We start from the raw sequence: 17863 nt of genomic DNA, 5'->3' as shown, positions 1-17863 counted from the left end.
TGAGAGCATGTAGGTCTTAAATAAACTATGGGTGTCACCTGTACTTCTTCTGTGCTTTTGTGTTTCACAAAAATCTCCATCACAGGAAAAAAAGAAAAAAACCCATTGCCTGAACCAAGGTTCCCAAGCCACTATTTGACAAATGTTTTCAAAGTCTGGAACTATATAATCTGTTGTGTCACAACAGACCCTTTTTTATGCTCGCCACACCTACTGATAATTGACGATGTCAGGGGGACATGCCTAGGAAAGACTTTATCAAACCTGTTCTGTGAACTGAGAATTCCCATTTCCGGATTGTGGCACCAGTTCATTCCACCAGAACTGTATTTTCTGGATGGTCCCCCGAGTCCCTCCATGCCCACCTACATGGTAATATAGTTATCTCACATCTCTCTGTATTTCATTTACTGTAAAGTGGGTAGGAGTACACAAGCACTCAGCCATACGGAAGGCCTGAATTGCAATGTTATGGTCCCAGGTCCTCCAAAGACTGGGAAAGAAGCATGGTAAAGGCAATATGGAAGCATTTATTATGGAAGCATCTCTTAGAGGTGGCAAAGATTCTATTTCAAGGCAACATGCTAGGAAGGCCTGAGGAAATGAGAACAGTAAAACATGCTGAAACTGTATGATTCAACTAGTTGAACCTCATGTCATTTTTGGCCTGGATTGCTCTTAGCTGCCTTTGAAGGAAGGGTGAGTAATGCCTCAGAATAGTAATGCCTCAGAATAGTGATGCCTAAGGCCTCCTTGATATAAATGCATGAAAATGGAGGCAGAGCAACAGAAAGCTCGCTCGTAAACTTTGCTGTACACCTAGAAAAAGAAGATAAACATTCTTGACTTTTCTACAGGTATGTTGTGGCACAGTGATATGCTGTGAGGAGTTGGGCCCTTTTCCTCATGAACACTAATTACATTGCCATCGTTTAACAATTACTGCCCTGCAGTTAGAAACCAGACTTGTTCTGAGCAAGGAGAAACAAAATCAACACCAGTCTTACCGGAAAGACTGAAGAGTGAATATGATGGCTTGCTACGCCTGAACAGATCATTTATCACAAAATGCATTCCGTGAGAATTTGCTGTCAAATTCCATTAGGAAGAAGCTGTAAATGCTTAAAGACTTTGCAAGGTCTAGAAAAAGCAGGTCGTGATGAGAGCCAAAAAATAACTCTTGGAGGCAATAAACCAAACCAGCAACATGAAACAGTCTTATGAAAAGAGCAAAAGGCTTTGCCGTTTAAGATAGTCTGTTTTCTAAAGTTGGACTGACATCCCAGCTCAGGGAAGAATGATTCAAAAGAAGTCAAACTCAACCTGTAAGAACAGAAGTGACACATCTTTCAGCGTGAAGAGCCACTTACTGTTGGGGGAGGAGAGGACAGTGGCAAGCAATGGGTGAAGAATCATTCTGAATATGGGGCTAGACATGGAATAGCTTCTCTCTCTCTGTATGCACCATGAGAAAAGGCTATGGACTGCTCTGACATGGTTGCTGAGTGGATAGTGGATACTCACTGCAACAGAGGCACAATATTCTAGAAACAGACCAGTAGGTATAAGCAATAGGCTTTTGAATAGGTTCTTCTTTTGTAAGTTATCTCCATTTCCAGAAAAAAGGCTTAATTTTATATGGATTAGAGTAGTTAATAAAATAATGTTTACTTTCATGTAATCCATCAACCATAACTTCCCAAAAGAGGATGGTTACTCTCATTTTACACTTGGGGAAGCAGAAATGTAGAAAACTAAAGTTTCCAAGGTCCTTCAAAAGCCAGATGCATAATAGAGAAGAGAAATAAACTCTCTTAGACCTCAGCCAGGTGACCATCTGGCAGTGGAAAATGTCATTTCCTATCATGATGAACAGTTCTTAACAGGGGCTGTATCACAGTCTGTTATCTGGTATCATTCTTATGTGAAGAGAAGATTCACATCTGTGAGACCCTTTAAAACAATCTCACATGAAGCGATAGAAGGTTGGGATTTTTCTTCTGAGAGTGAGAGCAAGTCACTTTTCCCTGGAACTGTTCCCTTTACATGTTGCTGCTGACGCTGTCGATGCTGTTGTGAATGAGACCCCAGTTCACCATCCCACTGGGCTTTTAACACTGTGTGAATAATTTTCAATATTAAATAATTAAGTGTAATAGCTAATACAGTACTTCCCACACTGTTGCATTGTGCAGTCATATAGTTATTTTTGATCATTTATAATGACATTAAAACCCCCAAGTGCCAGACTGGAAATAAATCTGTCACAATGTTGCAGCAATATGCAAATTCTCTAGGTACGTTTGCTGTGAAGGAAAAGGTCCTCTCTCATTGCAGCTCTTATACAGCTCCCTTAACAGTTTTTTTCTGCCTACTGAATTCTCCATTGATCCTTCAGAAAACTGGAGGATTGCATAGCTCTGGCTGACCAGTGTTAGAAATTTCACACATTCTGTATAGTAATTAGAGGATCTATTTGTGTGCGGAAAATCGCTGGCCTCATCCTCCAGGAAGGAGAACATCCTGCATTTAAGCAATGAGTGTTAAGATGGGAAGCAGCAGATCAAACAGTCTTTTTTTCCCTCACCAATTGCTTCCACCACAACATGAAAGGACAAATTTTTTGCACAAAGAGAGAAGTTTGTTCTGTATACTTGTTTCATTCTTGGTCTTTTCTTTGCGGGCACCAACAAAGAAACCAGTTGGGATTGGCTCTGCTGATGCCCTTCTGCAACATACATTTTCCATGAGGAAATGAGAAAGAGATCAGTATATTTCATACAGCATGCCAAACAGTGTTTAGAAGGAAGGCTTTGAAGCTTCCTGACCCAGATTCCACTAGAGGGATGAACTAGGATTTACTGCAAAATTCCATTTCTCATCATCCGTCTAGTTCCTTCTGTTACATTCACCTACCGAATGTTTTTCACACTGCATGACTTGTTTAGGTGGAGTCACGCCTATACCATCTCAGAATATAAGCATATGCACAATAGAAAAACTTTAGTCTGGCACTATTTTCTTCTCCTTCAAAGTGTTGGGAATGGCCAGACTTCCCCTCCCACGCACACTCAGGAACTGGTGAGGAACTCAGTGAAATCTAGAAGTATCAAAGACGGTTCCTTGTACTTTCACATGCCAGAGAAGGCAGTTATTTGCTTGATTACAATTTGTGGAAATTGTTGCTAAATCAACTTCATCAACGTTAGGATGTTCAGTTGTGAATTTTGTTTTTCTGTACTAACTGGAGGATTTGTTGTTTGAGGCTCTATAGTTACATCAGGTATACTGTTTAACTAGATGGGCCAGCACTCTAAAACACCAGAATGTGGTTCCTTCTTTCAGTGTCACTTCCTTGTAATATGTTGGCAGTACAGGCTCCCAAGTAGTTTTGCTTTAAGGCCTGGAATAACAAAAGCAGCTGCTTTGGCCCTTTGCTGGTGGGATGCCCTTCCATATTCTGTGAGAAAGTCTCAACACTGAGCTGCTGTGAGAGTGTTGTGGCACAGACTGTGCTGCAAGAGGCCCAGTTACCTTCTTAGCCTCTCTTTTATCTTCTTTTCCTGGACATATGGGCAGATAGAAACTCTGCCAACCAAGCAGCATCCAGGAGCAAGTCTACCTGATGACCCTGTCTTCCAACTCACTGATAGGTATAAAGGATTGGGGTGACCTGATCATCCATGTCCCAGATAATTACCCCAAGTATTTCTTCACTTCAAAGTCACCTAAACATGCTGCTCTGACATAGAGTACTTTTAGTATTTACTTTTGCAGGAAGATCTTAGAAAAGAGGCTCATTTTTCCTCCCAGACCTGTGAACATGGTCAAATCTTCACATGACAGGTATGCTGTGAAAAATGCATGGAACTCCTGGCAGACATGTAATCACAGTAAAGAGAGAGCAGAAGAGTGATTAATGAGGGGTTAAGATTTTTTCACTTTTCTAGTGTATTTCCAAAATACTTGAGCCTTCCTTGAGAGCCTCAGACTGACTGTACATGTACAGTGCAATGTCTGGTCATGTACTACAGAGATGTCAGGGATTTCTAGTCGTGTGGCTGCTGGGCTTGTTGAACCAGCTGAGATAAATTCCAGCTGGGCTACTGGCTGTACAGAAGATCCAGAGGAATACACAATATGTCCAGACTTCACCCATAAAAGAAACACTGGGGTGAAAAAGGAAATAATTTCTGGGGTAACATGCTGATGCACTTTGCAACAGAGCTCAGATTAATCCACAGAAATAGGGAACTACATGGCACCCAACTTTTATTGCAGATTATTCTGCTGAGACAGTACACAGGGAGGCTCTGTGGCTGAGATACTAGTGTGTTTGAACATGGAGACCTGGGATGTCTGCCAGGGAACTTCAATAAAATGTAGAAGCACAAAGAGATGTTAATTAGCTTAAAAGCTATGGGTTTTAATTCAGGTTTTAATTTTCATAGAGTCATAGAATGGTTTGGGTTGGAAGGGACCTTTAGAGATCACCTAGTCCAACCCCCCTGCAGTGAGCAGGGACATCTTCAACGGGGCTCAGAGCCCCGTCCAACCTCACCTTGAATGTTTCTAGGGATGGGGCCTCCACTACCTCTCTGGGCAACCTGTTCCAGTGTTTCACCACCTGCATTGTAAAGAATTTTTTCCTTATATCCAGTTGTCCTGGTTTCAGCTGGGATAGATTTAATTTTCTTTGTAGTAGCTAGTATGGGGCTATGTTTTAGATTTGTGCTGGAAACAGTGATGATAATGCGGAGATGTTTTAGTTGTTGCTAAGCAGTGCTCACACTAGTCAAGGACTTTTTCAGCTCCCCATGGTCTGCCGGGTGCACAAGAAGCTGGGAGGGGACACAGCTGGGACAGCTGACCCAAATTGACTAAAGGGATATTCCACACTGTATGACATCATGCTCAGTATATAAAGCTGGGGGGAAGAAGGAGGAAGGGGGGAACATTCGGAGTGATGGTGTTTGTCTTACCAAGTAACCGTTACACTTGATGGAGCCCTGCTTTCCTGGAGATGGCTGAATACCTGCCTGCCCATGGGAAGGAGTGAATATATTCCTTGTTTTGCTTTGCTAAACCACGACACCAGTCTAAATCTACCTTCCTGTAGTTTAAAACCATCACCCCTTGTCCTGTCACAACGAGCCTTGCTAAAGAGGTTGCTCCCACCCTTCCTACAGTCCCCCTTTAAGTACTGGAAGGCTGCAATGAGGTTTCCCCACAGCCTTCTCTTCTCCAGGCTGAACAACCCCGGCTCGCTCAGCCTGTCCTTGTACGAGAGTGCTCCAGCCCTTGGATCATTTTTGTGGCCCTCCTCTGGACCCGCTCCAACAGTTCCATGTCCTTCTTGTGTTGAGGGCTCCAGACCTGGATGCAGTACTCCAGAAGGGGTTTCACCAGAGTGGAGTTGAGGAGCAGAATCAGCTCCCTCGACCTGCCGGCCATGCTTCTTTTGATGCAGCCCTGGATACGGTTGGTCTTCTGGGCTATGAGCGCACCTGGTTGGCTCATGTCCAGCTTTTCATCCATCAGTACTCCCAAGTCCTTCTCTGCAGGGCTGCTCTCCATCTCTTCATCTCCCTGCCTGTACTGATATTGGGGCTTGCCCCAGCCCAGGTGCAGGACCTTGCACTTGGCCTTGTTGAACCTCATGAGGTTCTCACAGGCCCACCTCTCCAGCTCGTCCAGGTCTCTTTGGATGACACCCCGTCCTTCTGTTGTGTCAACTGCACCACTCAGCTTGGTGTCATCTGCAAACTTGCTGAGGGTGCACTCGATCCCACTATGTCATTAATGAAGATATTAAACAGTACTGGTCCCAGTACGGACCCTTGAGGGACACCACTCATCACCGGTCTCCATCTGGACATTGAGCCATTGACCACCACCCTCTGGATGCAACCATCCAGCCAGTTCCTTATCTACTGAACAGTCCACCCATCAAATCCGCATCTCCCCAATTTAGAGAGAAGGATGCTGTGGGGGACCGTGTCAAATGCACTGCAGAAGTCCAGATAGGTGACATCCATAGGTCTTCCCTTGTCCACTGATGTAGTCACGCCATCATAGAAGGCCACCAGGCTGGTCAGGCAGGACTTGCCCTTGGTGAAACCATGCTGGCTGCCTCGAATCACCTCCCTGTCCTCCTTGTGCCTTAGCATACCTTCTAGGAGGATCTGTTCCATGATCTTCCCAGGCAATTTTCTAAAAATCCTTTTCCAGGTTTACTTTTCCTTTCAGCCCTGTTTCCGGTTTTCTTTTCCTTGCACCATTTTTGCCTAAAAATTTCTTTCTCCATTTTATTAATACTTTCCTCTTTTAGGGCCTTTGGTTTATTTTTTTCTCTTTCTGCTTTTAAGGATATTCTGCCTGTTCACACTCTCCATTATCTGTGTATGGCTTTTCCTCCCCTCCAGGCTTGGTTTCTCTCTCTTTCACCCCCAGACATGGTCCTTCTTGTTTGTTTAGTTCTCTTGCTTTCTTCAGTTCACACACTCTCTTACCTGACTACCCCTAGTTCTCTCCATGCTCACTATTTCTTACTCAACATCAAGCGGAGCTCACTTTTCCTTTTTGTTGAATGAAGTATATTTTTCCCCACCCTTAGATTCTGAAACATACTTGCTTTCTCACCCCATCTTTTGCCTTTTAAAACAGTTGTTCCAACCAAAGGCAGGGTGGTGGTTGGAAACTGCCCTTCCTAGTGCACCGAGTAGATGACTCAGTCAGCAAATGCTCCATGTCTAGATGCTGTCCCTCCAAAACAGAAAATGTATTAATGACGCTGAGGAGAGGAAACCATTAGATGACTACCTGTGTTAAGAACTTGCCAAAACCAGCAGAGAACATCAGTAAAGTAAGAGCCATTTTACAACCAGAATTGTGTGGCCAAACTACATGAGAGGGAGGCAGCTGCCTGCACCATGGGCTCACGTATACATTTACACAACCTAAACTACTAATTTATACCACCATAATTCATCCCAGACCATGTGATTTTTAACTAAATATGATTCCTATATCTTTTGGATGGACTTGGTGTATTTTTCAGCACTGGACAGAAGACCACTCAATTGTAACTAGTTTTCTTGACATTTTTGTATCAGTGCAGAATGTCTTTAGTTTCTCTGTATAAGCTGGAGAAATAAAACACTCTGATGAACAATGCCAGGCAGCATCCTAAGCTTGAGGGATATTTCTAAAGGTACTAGAATGAAGAAGTACCAAAAGCATTAGATTTCCAAAATTAACCACCATCGTTTCTGTAGTGCAAGGGGATAGACTGGATATAAATGTCAGTTGTTTGTGAAAATCCTGAAGCCTCTGTCCTGCCCAAAGAATGACAGATTATAGTTATGGTGAGAAAGAAGAATCCAAGTAGTACGAAGCAGCCAGTGTCACTTTAGGAGAGACTGCTCAAAGATCTGTTTATAGGCATAAATGTACTAGAAACGGAGTAGCAAAAAGGGAACAAAAACAGATGAGTCATTTTGCAGTTTTGAGAAGAGATATCAGTGCGTCAAATGCATGATAAACGCTGACTGAGAGGAGCTTGAAGAGGAATAAAGAAGGACAAATACATCAGGGGAGAAAGAAAACTAAAGACACATAGATCCAACAGTAAATGGAGACTAAGAAAAAACCATGGGCAGCACTCATGACTTCCACTACGCAGAGGCTCATAGCTCTTCCTGGGATCACATGGGATTATATGCCTTGTACTGAATGTGAAACGTGTTTGAAACATTGCACAGAAGTCTGAACTATGCTACATGAAAATGACATTAAAGAATGGCAAGAATTCAGAGTAAAGTAGCAGTGATAAATGAGGGACCGACCTAACTAACTGAGGCAGGACAGATGGCATTGTTACAGGCTGCTTTACAAGTAACATCCATAAACACCCAGGGAAGAAAGGTGCTGACAGTGTCTGGTAAATAGAATAGACTTGTGATCTCTAGTTTCTCTGATAGTCATAATTCCACAGAGGAAATCCCTGATTCCCTTTCCACACGTAGACCTGGATCTGACAATCTATATGAACATGTGCTTTACTTTATGCATGGTAGTCGTTCCACTGATATGTCTTGCCTACTTTGAGATGCCAGGGACAGCAGTAGAAAATTCATAGCTCTGTGATTACTAGTTCTACCCTAGCTAATAAGAGGATAGATAAAATATTTCCTGAAAGAAAAAGTAGATGTGGTTCACCAGTAAAACAGCCCATTCCAGTAAGCTGGAAAATTCTGAAATTCCTGGAGTAATATCCATCCCCATATTAGCACATACATTGACAGGTGGCACAGCTTCATATGAATACGAATTTTAAGTTGTTGTCTTTGAGTTGAAAAGATAAACCCTAGGCAGGTTTTGTAGAGCAGCTGATCTTTCATGGACTGGTGCTTGTGGTGATTTCTTCTTTAAGAAGCTTGGACAGTGGTAGCTGTGAACACTCCAAAGAGCACAGCACCTCTCATTCCCTTTAGCAGTTTTCTCTGGAAAAAGCAGGAAGTAGCAGCAGCTTGCTCCATGCAGGAACTGGAAAACAGCTCACCAGACTGGCTGGAGAATTTATAAAATTAGAAAAACAAAGCAGCAAAAGGCCTTGGCTCAACAGCATTACTTTTAGACTGTCTGTCTCTTTGAAGTAACTAGTCTTGAATCAGTTTATGAGCATCAGCCAAGACAAACACTCAGGTCCATTTGGGAGTTTTGCTTCAGAGCAGCATATTAATACTCTGTAAGGAGATGCAGGGCATGTAGTGGATGTTTTCTCTATCAGCAGCCCTAATCATCCCGAATCTCTCTTACTCACTGTTAGCACACCCTCCTGTCAAGACTGCATCAGACATAGACAAGCTGTCTTACACAATGCTTAGATTTATCCTGCAAAAAACCTGGGACAGCTGATCCTCTCCTCCAGAAAATGTGCCACACTCAAACATGGGGGATCTCAGAGGCTGGCCTTGTCCCTGCCTGGCACGCACTATCTATACCAGCAGCAGCTGCTCCAGCTAATGCACCCCTCTTCTTTATAGCTTCCCTGGAGACTAAACAACCCAAAACTCTGTTCTCAGAAGATGGCCAATAAAAAGGATAGGTATCAAAGGGACTTGCTAACTAGAACAACTGATCTCAACAGTAACAATATGTTTAGTTAGGAAAGCCTTTGTATTTCTACCCCCTTCAACATATTTTCTGCAAGTGTTAGGAGATGAGCCCTGAGTCAGACTTGGCTCCTTATTCCTACAGCTGACCTTTCAATGAGTAAATCTCTGCTCTTACCACAAGAACTAGTTGTACGGCTGGATTATCCATGTTGATTCTTTGCAGTCAGACACATAAGTGATCCTGCTTAATGTCTGTGCAACTGACTGGGTTTGCTTTTTTTACCTTTACCATCAAGACTAGCAAATAAGGACAGAATAGGAGTGAAGAAATAAAAATTTGATATAGTAAAAATAGACTGCCACCTTTTCTGTCGTTACACATATAATGCGCAGGTAGCACTGTAGTGCATTATATTATATAATATAATAGAGATTGCCACACGACTGCCTGCTGCAGGAGCTCTGCATATTAGGAACTTCAGGATTCCCCAAAGCTGTTTTGCATGGGCACGTCCCTGTGGTGACATCTGTAAGATGCTAGGGCGACAGCAACTCTGAGTACCTCAGAGATCTGTCCCAGTTCCTTTAACAATTCTCTCTGGTAAAGGTATGAATAAACAGCAGCTTGCTCTACCTTGCACAGATGGAGAAAACAGTAATCCTCTGTTGCTGCTGCAGACCATTCATTCCAAGGTGCCTTTAGGAAACGACTGCGCAAGGAAGAGCTCTGCGGCGGCAGCTTCAGTTACAACTCAGTTACTGCACTGCTTGCTGTTGCTGAAGGTTAGCTGCAGCACCCACTGCTGGGTTAACCACCACAAAGGGGAAAACAGAGCAAATTTTAGCACTTTCAGTTCTGTGCTTGGTTCTGTTCTGCCACATTCTCCTGGGTCTTGTCACTAAGGTGAGGACACAACACCTTCAGCTACCCAAGTTTCCTGCTGACTTGTCAGTCATAAAGTTTACAGCTCCCTCATTTTAGATTACTCTTCAGATAGAAGTGAGAGATGCTTGGGCACAAAATCAAAATGAGACAAACAGCTTAAACAAAGGCTGGTTTGTGTTTTATTGATCTGGAAATGGCAGCCAAATCTGTCTTCAGCAGAGATCTTATGAGAATTTAAGCTTGCCATTTTACATCCGGGAAACACTAATATCACTTAGCATCTCATTTCTTTGCCTGAGTGACTTGATTAGTTAGAGGGCAGAGGATGATGACTGAGTTGTAGTGATGTTCACCCAAGTGACAATGAAATCCTTTTGGAATTTTTCAGCTGGTGTTCCTGGGGATGACCTCCATCTGCAAATGTATGATTTGCATTGCATGATAGGATGGCACAAGGTCTGGCCAAGCAGAGTGCTGAAGTAACAACTTTCTCCATGCTGTGAGGCCCCCACATCAGAACATATTCTAGGCAAATTCAGCTTCAGTCCCAAATGTGCAACCTAAAGAGAAGCAGATTGTGCCTCCCAGTGTTGGCCCACATCAGTCCAAATGGTACTGAACAGACAATGGCAAGGTTCACACGGCATTTTTGTGTTTCCAAACCTGAGTCACTGAACTGGTACTCAACATAATCCTGTGTGTATATACTGCTGGAGGCAAGCCTTTTTGCCATATTAGTTGTTTTCACAAGTTCATTCCTGTTCTTCTTGTCTGTAAATCCTGTGGTTCCATTTTTTAAAATGTTGGTTTTTTTCCTGAGTTATTTAATTAAAATAGCAGTTTAAGAGTTAGCACTATTTTTGGCATAGAGGCCAGACTAGGATTTGAAAGAGGTTTATTCTTTTCACTGGCTATTCTTTCAACCTGAGGTGGTTGTCTGATCCTTAGTTGAGAAGACTTTATTAATAATCTACACTTCTGTCATGAGGTAAACTTCTTTTCTATTCTCACTTTTACTACAGTGTAGTAGCTGGAGATTTAGTCTGGAAATTACAGAATCATGAAAAATTGGGCTGAGAGGGACCTTGTGAGATGGTCTGTCCCAAGGCAGATCATACATTCCTAAACTGTTTCTAACAAAAGGTTCCCCTAACTAAACCCTCAGATTATAGAGAATCCACAATCTCTTTAGGCAGTCTGTTCCAATGCTTTGCTGGAGGATACATGTTTAACCTCAGTTGATTTTGTTTAATAATTTGTTGTGGAGCAAAACTTGAAAAGGAGATTGTACAAGGGAAAGTAAGACACAGGAAGTAGATTATGATACTTCTAAATTTCCAAAGACAGTTTTTGAGATGTCACCAAAAAACCAAACCAAAACAAAAAAAATCAGTCCTTCACCAGGACTGTACAAGATGCTCTTAACTTTCAGAAGAACTATATCTGAGAAAGGATAGTGATATTGGGCTAAGGAAAAATATAAAATTGTGACTCTTCTAAGAAGTCCTAGGAAGTGTAGAAGAAGGAGGGAGGGGCTGGGTGGGAGTAAAGTCAACACAAAATTAACAAGAAAAAGTAAGACCAAATTCAGTAGAATTGCAGAGCAAAGTTTCTGAGTTGAGGATGAGGAAGATGGTAGGTTAGAGCTGGGAGGAGCTCTTAATTTCAGTGATCCCCTAAACGTTTAACATGAAGGACAAGCATGACCGTCAGACATTATTATTCTCATCTTTACCGTTCTCATAACTGATGCTTCAGACAGTATTTGCCAACCTCAGTGTATCAAGATACCACCCCATGTATCAAGGTATCATTGAAGATATGAAATGGCACAAGGTACCTGTGTTTAGGTACCTGGATTCCACTCCTTATGACACATCACTGAATTTAAACCCCAAAGAAGAAAGCCTTGTGAAATCTTAAATTATGTGAGGTTAGAATCTTTGTCCTTGTCCTGCAGCAGCTATAGCAACTTAGTTGGAAGAGCTGGTAGGTTATAATCATACCCCGTGGTACAGCTACACTAGCAGAATGCCATGACCCAATGCACAGGACAATACTTTCAGACAGGACCTGCTCGGCTACTGAATATTATCAAAGAAGTCTTACATTCAAAACTAAAGTAATTCAAACTATCGTTGAGATGTAGCCATCCCAAAAGGCTTTTTTCCAAAGCTCAATACTCAAAATGCATCATGCTTGATTAACTTCACTTGAGCCAGGAGACTAATCATAGGATGCTATTTATATTTTATTTAAGAAAAGTCAGACAGAACATTAAAGTAACATTGAGGATGGAAAACATCATAGCATTAACGCAGTGTCACTCTTGTAACTTAATGTAAACAAAGAACTAGGAACCTCCTCCATAGCAGGTGTTCCTTTTTTTCTTTTCTTTTCTTTTCTTTTCTTTTCTTTTCTTTTTTTTTTTTTTTTTAGGGTGTCTACTCCTCAGAGGAAAGTTATTAAATATATGTGAGACTCCAATCCAGAGAGCAACTGTCCAGCTCAGTTATTGGTGGGGTAATAGATCAGAAAGTTTCACCTCCTCCTTCTCCTCACAGCTGCCCCACACACATGCACACACACACAGAGGCCAGGAAACTCTATGCCTATAGCACCTACCTTGGGTTTGAAGGCGATTAATTTCAGGACCATCTCAACAGTGAAGAGACCAGTGAAGAGCATGTTGAGGATATTCATGGCTTCCTTGAACATGCAGCTCTGACCGTAGTGCTGAAAAATAGCATGCCGGCAGGACCATGAGGAACAGACATACCAGCTAGTTAGGAATTCACAGGGCTCCTCCTGATGTCCCTTCATGTTGAGGTTCTCTAAAGAAAACCCCAGCACCATTTTTACAATTTAGAATTCCCATCTCCCTTCACACGTAAGCATTTCCATACCTCCAGCCATTTTTGCCATCTGGATCTGGATCTCCTATCTTTTTAAAAAAATCTTTTTGAGTGGGGGTTACCAAAATTACACTTATCATTTCAGTGGAGGGCTCATTATAAATTTGCATAATGGTACAAGACGTCTCCAATTGTGTTTGTTATCTCACCCTTCCATAACACTTGGATTACGTTTTTGTTTGATTGCTACCGCACAGTGAACAGGGGTTTCATTGAGCTGTTCATAATGATACCAAACCATTCCCCAAGTAATTACACTTAATTCAGGATTCTGCAAAGTACATGAGCAGCTCAAATCGTATCTTTCCAATATGCATTATCTTGCATTTATCAACTCTGAATTAAATTTGCAATCATGCTGCCCATTCACTTAACTTTATTAAGATCTTATGAAGTTACTCTCTGTCTTATATTGATTAATTCAAATAGTGTCCTCTGCAAATGTTGCCACCTCACTCTTCATATCCCTATTTCCAGATCATTATACTTGGGACTCGTTGCACCACCTTATTCTAAGGTCGTCTTCCAGTTCATGTTATAAGATCCCATTTGTAGTTGCTTAGCTTTGAAAAACTTTAACCAGCTCAGGGTAATTTATTTAAAGGAGTTTCAGTTAAAACAATTCAGCTGCAGCTGAAAGCCAGGCCAGGGAAAAAATACATTGTCGAGGTGTTTTCAAAATTCCTTCTATCATTTTCCTTCAAAGACTCAAGTACCTTCAGGACTCTACTTAAAAACTTGGAATTTTACTGGGATGGGGCTTTTGTGTTTCCTGTCCCTTACACTGTTAGACCCAAATCTGGTCACAGTATAAGCCTTTGAAAAACTGTACTTTTCTCAAGATGGACATTGACTTCCTAGAATCTCCAGAGAAGCCGTGCTGCCTGTGGGCTAACAAACATCTCACAGCTTCTACCTCTACCTGCCCTGGGTGTGCACAATTGTCACAGCAACTAAGCATGCTTCAAGGCTTCAGAGTGAACACAATAGTCCCTCTCTATCACTTAGTGATAGCAGGGCAGTAAATACTTCAGCTGAGAGGAGAGCACTTTCTTGTGCTCATGCTGCCTCACTCCTTTGTTGGTATCTTTAGGCAAGACAGCAGAGGAAGCCTTTTCAATGGGGATGGTAAAGAGCTAGACCAGGTGAAGAAAAATTTGGGGGGGTCATGAAATCTGGTTAGATCGGACTGGAGGCAGTGAGAGAAAATAAGGTGAAAACTGACTGTGAATATAGACTTAGACTGTGAGTGATAGGAAACTGAGGCTGGGAGTGGGGCAGACTGGGATTGATCCAGTGGAAAATGTAGTGCTGGGATGCTAAGGTCAAAAGGGAAGTTAGTATAGGAGTGCATGGAGAGTTGGACTCACAGTAAGGGACAAAGAAGAGAAGGGAACAAAGTTCTGCAGACAATCAAATGGAAAGAGCAGAGAGAGACTGGAAAGGATGTCCTTGGAGGCATAACTGCAGCTGGGAGTCCATGTAGTGAGCAGAAGAGAAGGACTGGTTGAGGAGTGGGGATCTGGACTGTCCGGGCTACAGACCAGGGAAGGGAATTCAGAGAATGACTGGATGAGGAGGAAGGATGGGTTTCAGGGAGGAGAGTGATGAGAAGACTAGCTCTTAAGCAGACAGAGAGTAGAAGAGAATGGGGCTCAAGTGGCCAAGGAAACTGGGACTGCAGAGATAGGTTAGCAGATGGAGTCTGGAACTAGCAGAAAATGAAAGGGAGGTGAGGGAGGCCTTGGGCATACGGACTGGAAGGAACAAGCCAGGACAGTACAGACTTGGGGAAATGTACAGAACAGTTTGTGTCTATGAGGACTCATTTCCTGAATGAAAGGAACGTAAGACTTCTTTTTTGTAACCTACTTAGTAAAGCTTTTGACTTCTTCCCCTTTACTGCTGTTCCGCCTGCACATGTTAATCTACTACCTCTATTTGCTATCCTTGTAGATCCAGCTGCAAATATTTCTTTGGTGAATTCACATTAGATGTTTGGAAAACCTTCACACAGTAAGGAAAATGAATGCACAGCATAGTGGGTAGTAAGTCAGTCAGTAGCATCATCAGTGAAGCAAGTTATGCAAACACCTATCAAGAAATGCTTTAGGTGGACTTGATCCAGCCTTTAGGTGATGGGATGGACAACATGGCCTCTAGAGGTTCTTTCTAGAGAGTTTCTATGGTTCTTAACACAGAATAAAGGAGACACTAGTGCCTTCCTACCCTCTATCCCCAGTTTCTTTGGTCACCTTGTTTGCCAAAATATTTGCTCTCTACTTTTTAACACAGAAAAGCACAAAATAGAAAATTCAGATCTCAGGTGAGTAGCAGTTCTGGGCCTATTCTTGCAATTCATAGAAGACAAGTCAGAATTGAGAAGACACTTCTTGTTATAGTAGCCACCGAGTTTGTCTGTGATGTAACTTGTTTTTTTCCCATTTGTTTGCTTTTAAAGAGCTAAAACAGAATCATTGAAAGTGTCAGATATTAGCAGGAAGAAAAGGAGAGGCAGATTCCTCAGTTTAACTAAATGTCATCAGGAGTGAATGTGATACAATGGCTTTTATCTTGCCCCTGCCCCTCTCCCTCACATGGTGTGAAAGTGAAAGCAGGTCTCAACCTCTGCCATTCCTACATTTTCCCCAACAGAGTCTAATAATTCATCACCTGTACGGTTTTCTGCTTGCTTACTTACTTGCATGGCCAAGCAGATGGTGTTCAGCAGGATCAGAACGAACATCAGGTATTCAAAATAGGTGGAGTTGACCACATACCAAACTTTGTACTGGTACTGGTTTTTAGGGATATATCTTCGCAGGGGCCGGGCCTTCAGGGCATATTCTACACACTGGCGCTGTGAAAGAGGCAGGGTAGATTTAAAAATCAAACACAAAATACAAGGTTGTTCAGCTACCTCCAAATATAATAAAAACACATTGTGTTTCAAGTTTTTTACTGAAATGAAAATGCTTGGTAGAAAAATTTCTTTTAGGTCATAAACTGAATGTGTATATTCAATCTGTTGAAGAGATTCATGTGCATTTAGTTTGGCCAGACAATGCTATCATGCTCATCTAATCTCAGTGAACCAAATGGTACAGCACATGTTTTTAAGTAAATGTTGTCTTTTGAGCAAATCTTAAAGAAAGTTTTTTTTTTACCTGACTCCTGAAAGATGGCAGTGAAGCCAGCCTAGTGTTTTACCTTGTTGACAATCTTTACATGTTCCTCTCTGTACGTATTTCTCTCTTAAATGATTATTCTCAATGTATTTTCTACCTTTAGTGGCAACAAGTTGTTGTAAATTACCTGGTTCTTGTCCAGCTCACAGTTCTTGTACTCTTGTTCGCCTTGTTCCTGAAATGTGACGATGACGAAACCAACGAAGATGTTCATCATGAAGAAAGCAATGATGATGATGTAGATAATAAAGAAGATGGAGATCTCAACCCTGTGATTATAGATGGGTCCCACATCCTCCATGTGGGAATCAATGGACCTATACAGCAACCTGAAAGCAAACAGGACCCCAATGCAGAGAAAATCTGCAACTGCCTTGAGGCCTTATAGCTGATGTTATAAAGCTTAACTTTGTGATTTTCTTCTACTTATATCAAAATTACTTCACTCACAGATGCACAGACTTGCACTGATCTGAGTGTAAACTCTTGCAAAAAAGAATACATTGCTCTGACTAACTTTACACATTTGAACCTGTTCAGGGGTGGAATGATTTCACAGTCGAACAATTAAAATTTAAAACAAAAGCATGCCCTTCAGTTAACAAAAGACAGGACAGTCTGTGTTGTTGGGAACTGAGTTTTGTGAGAAAAGGGGATCTCAGCACTTCTAGCATTTGTTAACACTGCTGTTGGCATCACCTGGTGACACAGTTCAGGGTCAGCCTGCTGATAGCCTGCATGCCCATGTCACTCTGACAGAGCCGAGCTGTGAGAGTCCTTGGCCCCTATGGCACAGACAGTGCAGCCTGGTAGGACATCCCATGTCTGCCTGCACTGCAGAGATAGCACTGCTGTGTTTCATACTGCCCTGCTGGCTCCAACACGAAACGTGCAACACCTAGCAATATTGTTAAGTTCCTCACAGGCATTTTGTATCCATTTATACACATAATGTTTGTAACAAATACTGCTATCACTGCTACTACTCGCAATCATTTTTCAAAAGCTAGAGATGGTGCTGTGCACTGTTAGCAAGTACAGGAACAGCAATTCCTGCAGATCCTGAGGAATTACAAAGTGCATAATACTACAATGACTGCTGCTACTATTGCTACATTTAATGCTTTAGACTTATTGAAATACTTAGAATGGGAAAGGCTATGCTCTGTGTTTGGATTTTCTCTTTTGAAATGAATGAGGGCATTGCTAGTGTTGCACCTGCCCAAGAGGCACTCACTCTGGCCATCCCTCAAAGGTTGAGACAGTGAAGAGGGCCATCATGGCAGTCAAGACGTTGTCAAAGTCAAACTTGCTGTTCTCCCAGCTCCGGGGCTGTATCATCGGCTGGTTGACCTCACCATCCTTGTATGTAATGTAGTACCCTCTGTGGATGGAGAGCAGAGAGAGAACATGGCAGAACTGCACTTCCTGTACGAGGCTATGAGAGTGGGTGGCCAGTGAAGGGGGCTAACTGGGAAAGGTCAGACTCACCTGCATTCTGCTGCTGTCTGCTTGGAGCTATCAGTGCAGCTGTACAGCTTGCCCTTGAAAAGGAAGAAAGAGGAATGAAGCTTCCTTTCCTGATAGTGCAAAGGTTAGGGCTGATCATGTAGGAAGGATACTGCATTTACTACTTGCTTAACCAACTATGAGTATGTTTACATGCTCTTTTGTAGGCAGATGTGAGCAAACTGGATCAAGAGTTGCCTGCATCTGGGTAGTTTAGAGCACAGGCTTTCATCTGCTTGCACAGTA

At 42.3% G+C, this 17863-nt stretch overlaps 1 protein-coding gene across 1 annotated transcript in view; it reads right to left on the bottom strand.

Moving 5' to 3' along the window:
- CACNA1C (calcium voltage-gated channel subunit alpha1 C) overlaps positions 1–17863 on the bottom strand; it is a 488452-nt gene that overhangs the window by 59583 nt on the left and 411006 nt on the right. Inside the window, exons 26-30 of the mRNA XM_064458535.1 lie at positions 17600–17652; positions 17346–17492; positions 16236–16437; positions 15622–15780; positions 12631–12741 (exon numbers count right to left, since the gene is read on the bottom strand). Coding sequence (XP_064314605.1) covers positions 12631–12741; positions 15622–15780; positions 16236–16437; positions 17346–17492; positions 17600–17652 — 672 coding nt within the window. The remainder of the gene's footprint in view (positions 1–12630; positions 12742–15621; positions 15781–16235; positions 16438–17345; positions 17493–17599; positions 17653–17863) is intronic.

The sequence above is a fragment of the Phalacrocorax carbo genome, chromosome 1, assembly GCF_963921805.1.
Source record: "Phalacrocorax carbo chromosome 1, bPhaCar2.1, whole genome shotgun sequence".
NCBI classification, from domain to species: domain Eukaryota; kingdom Metazoa; phylum Chordata; class Aves; order Suliformes; family Phalacrocoracidae; genus Phalacrocorax; species Phalacrocorax carbo.
The sequence above is the reverse complement of the archived record's forward strand: the minus strand, read 5'-3'. Positions and strand labels throughout refer to the sequence as shown.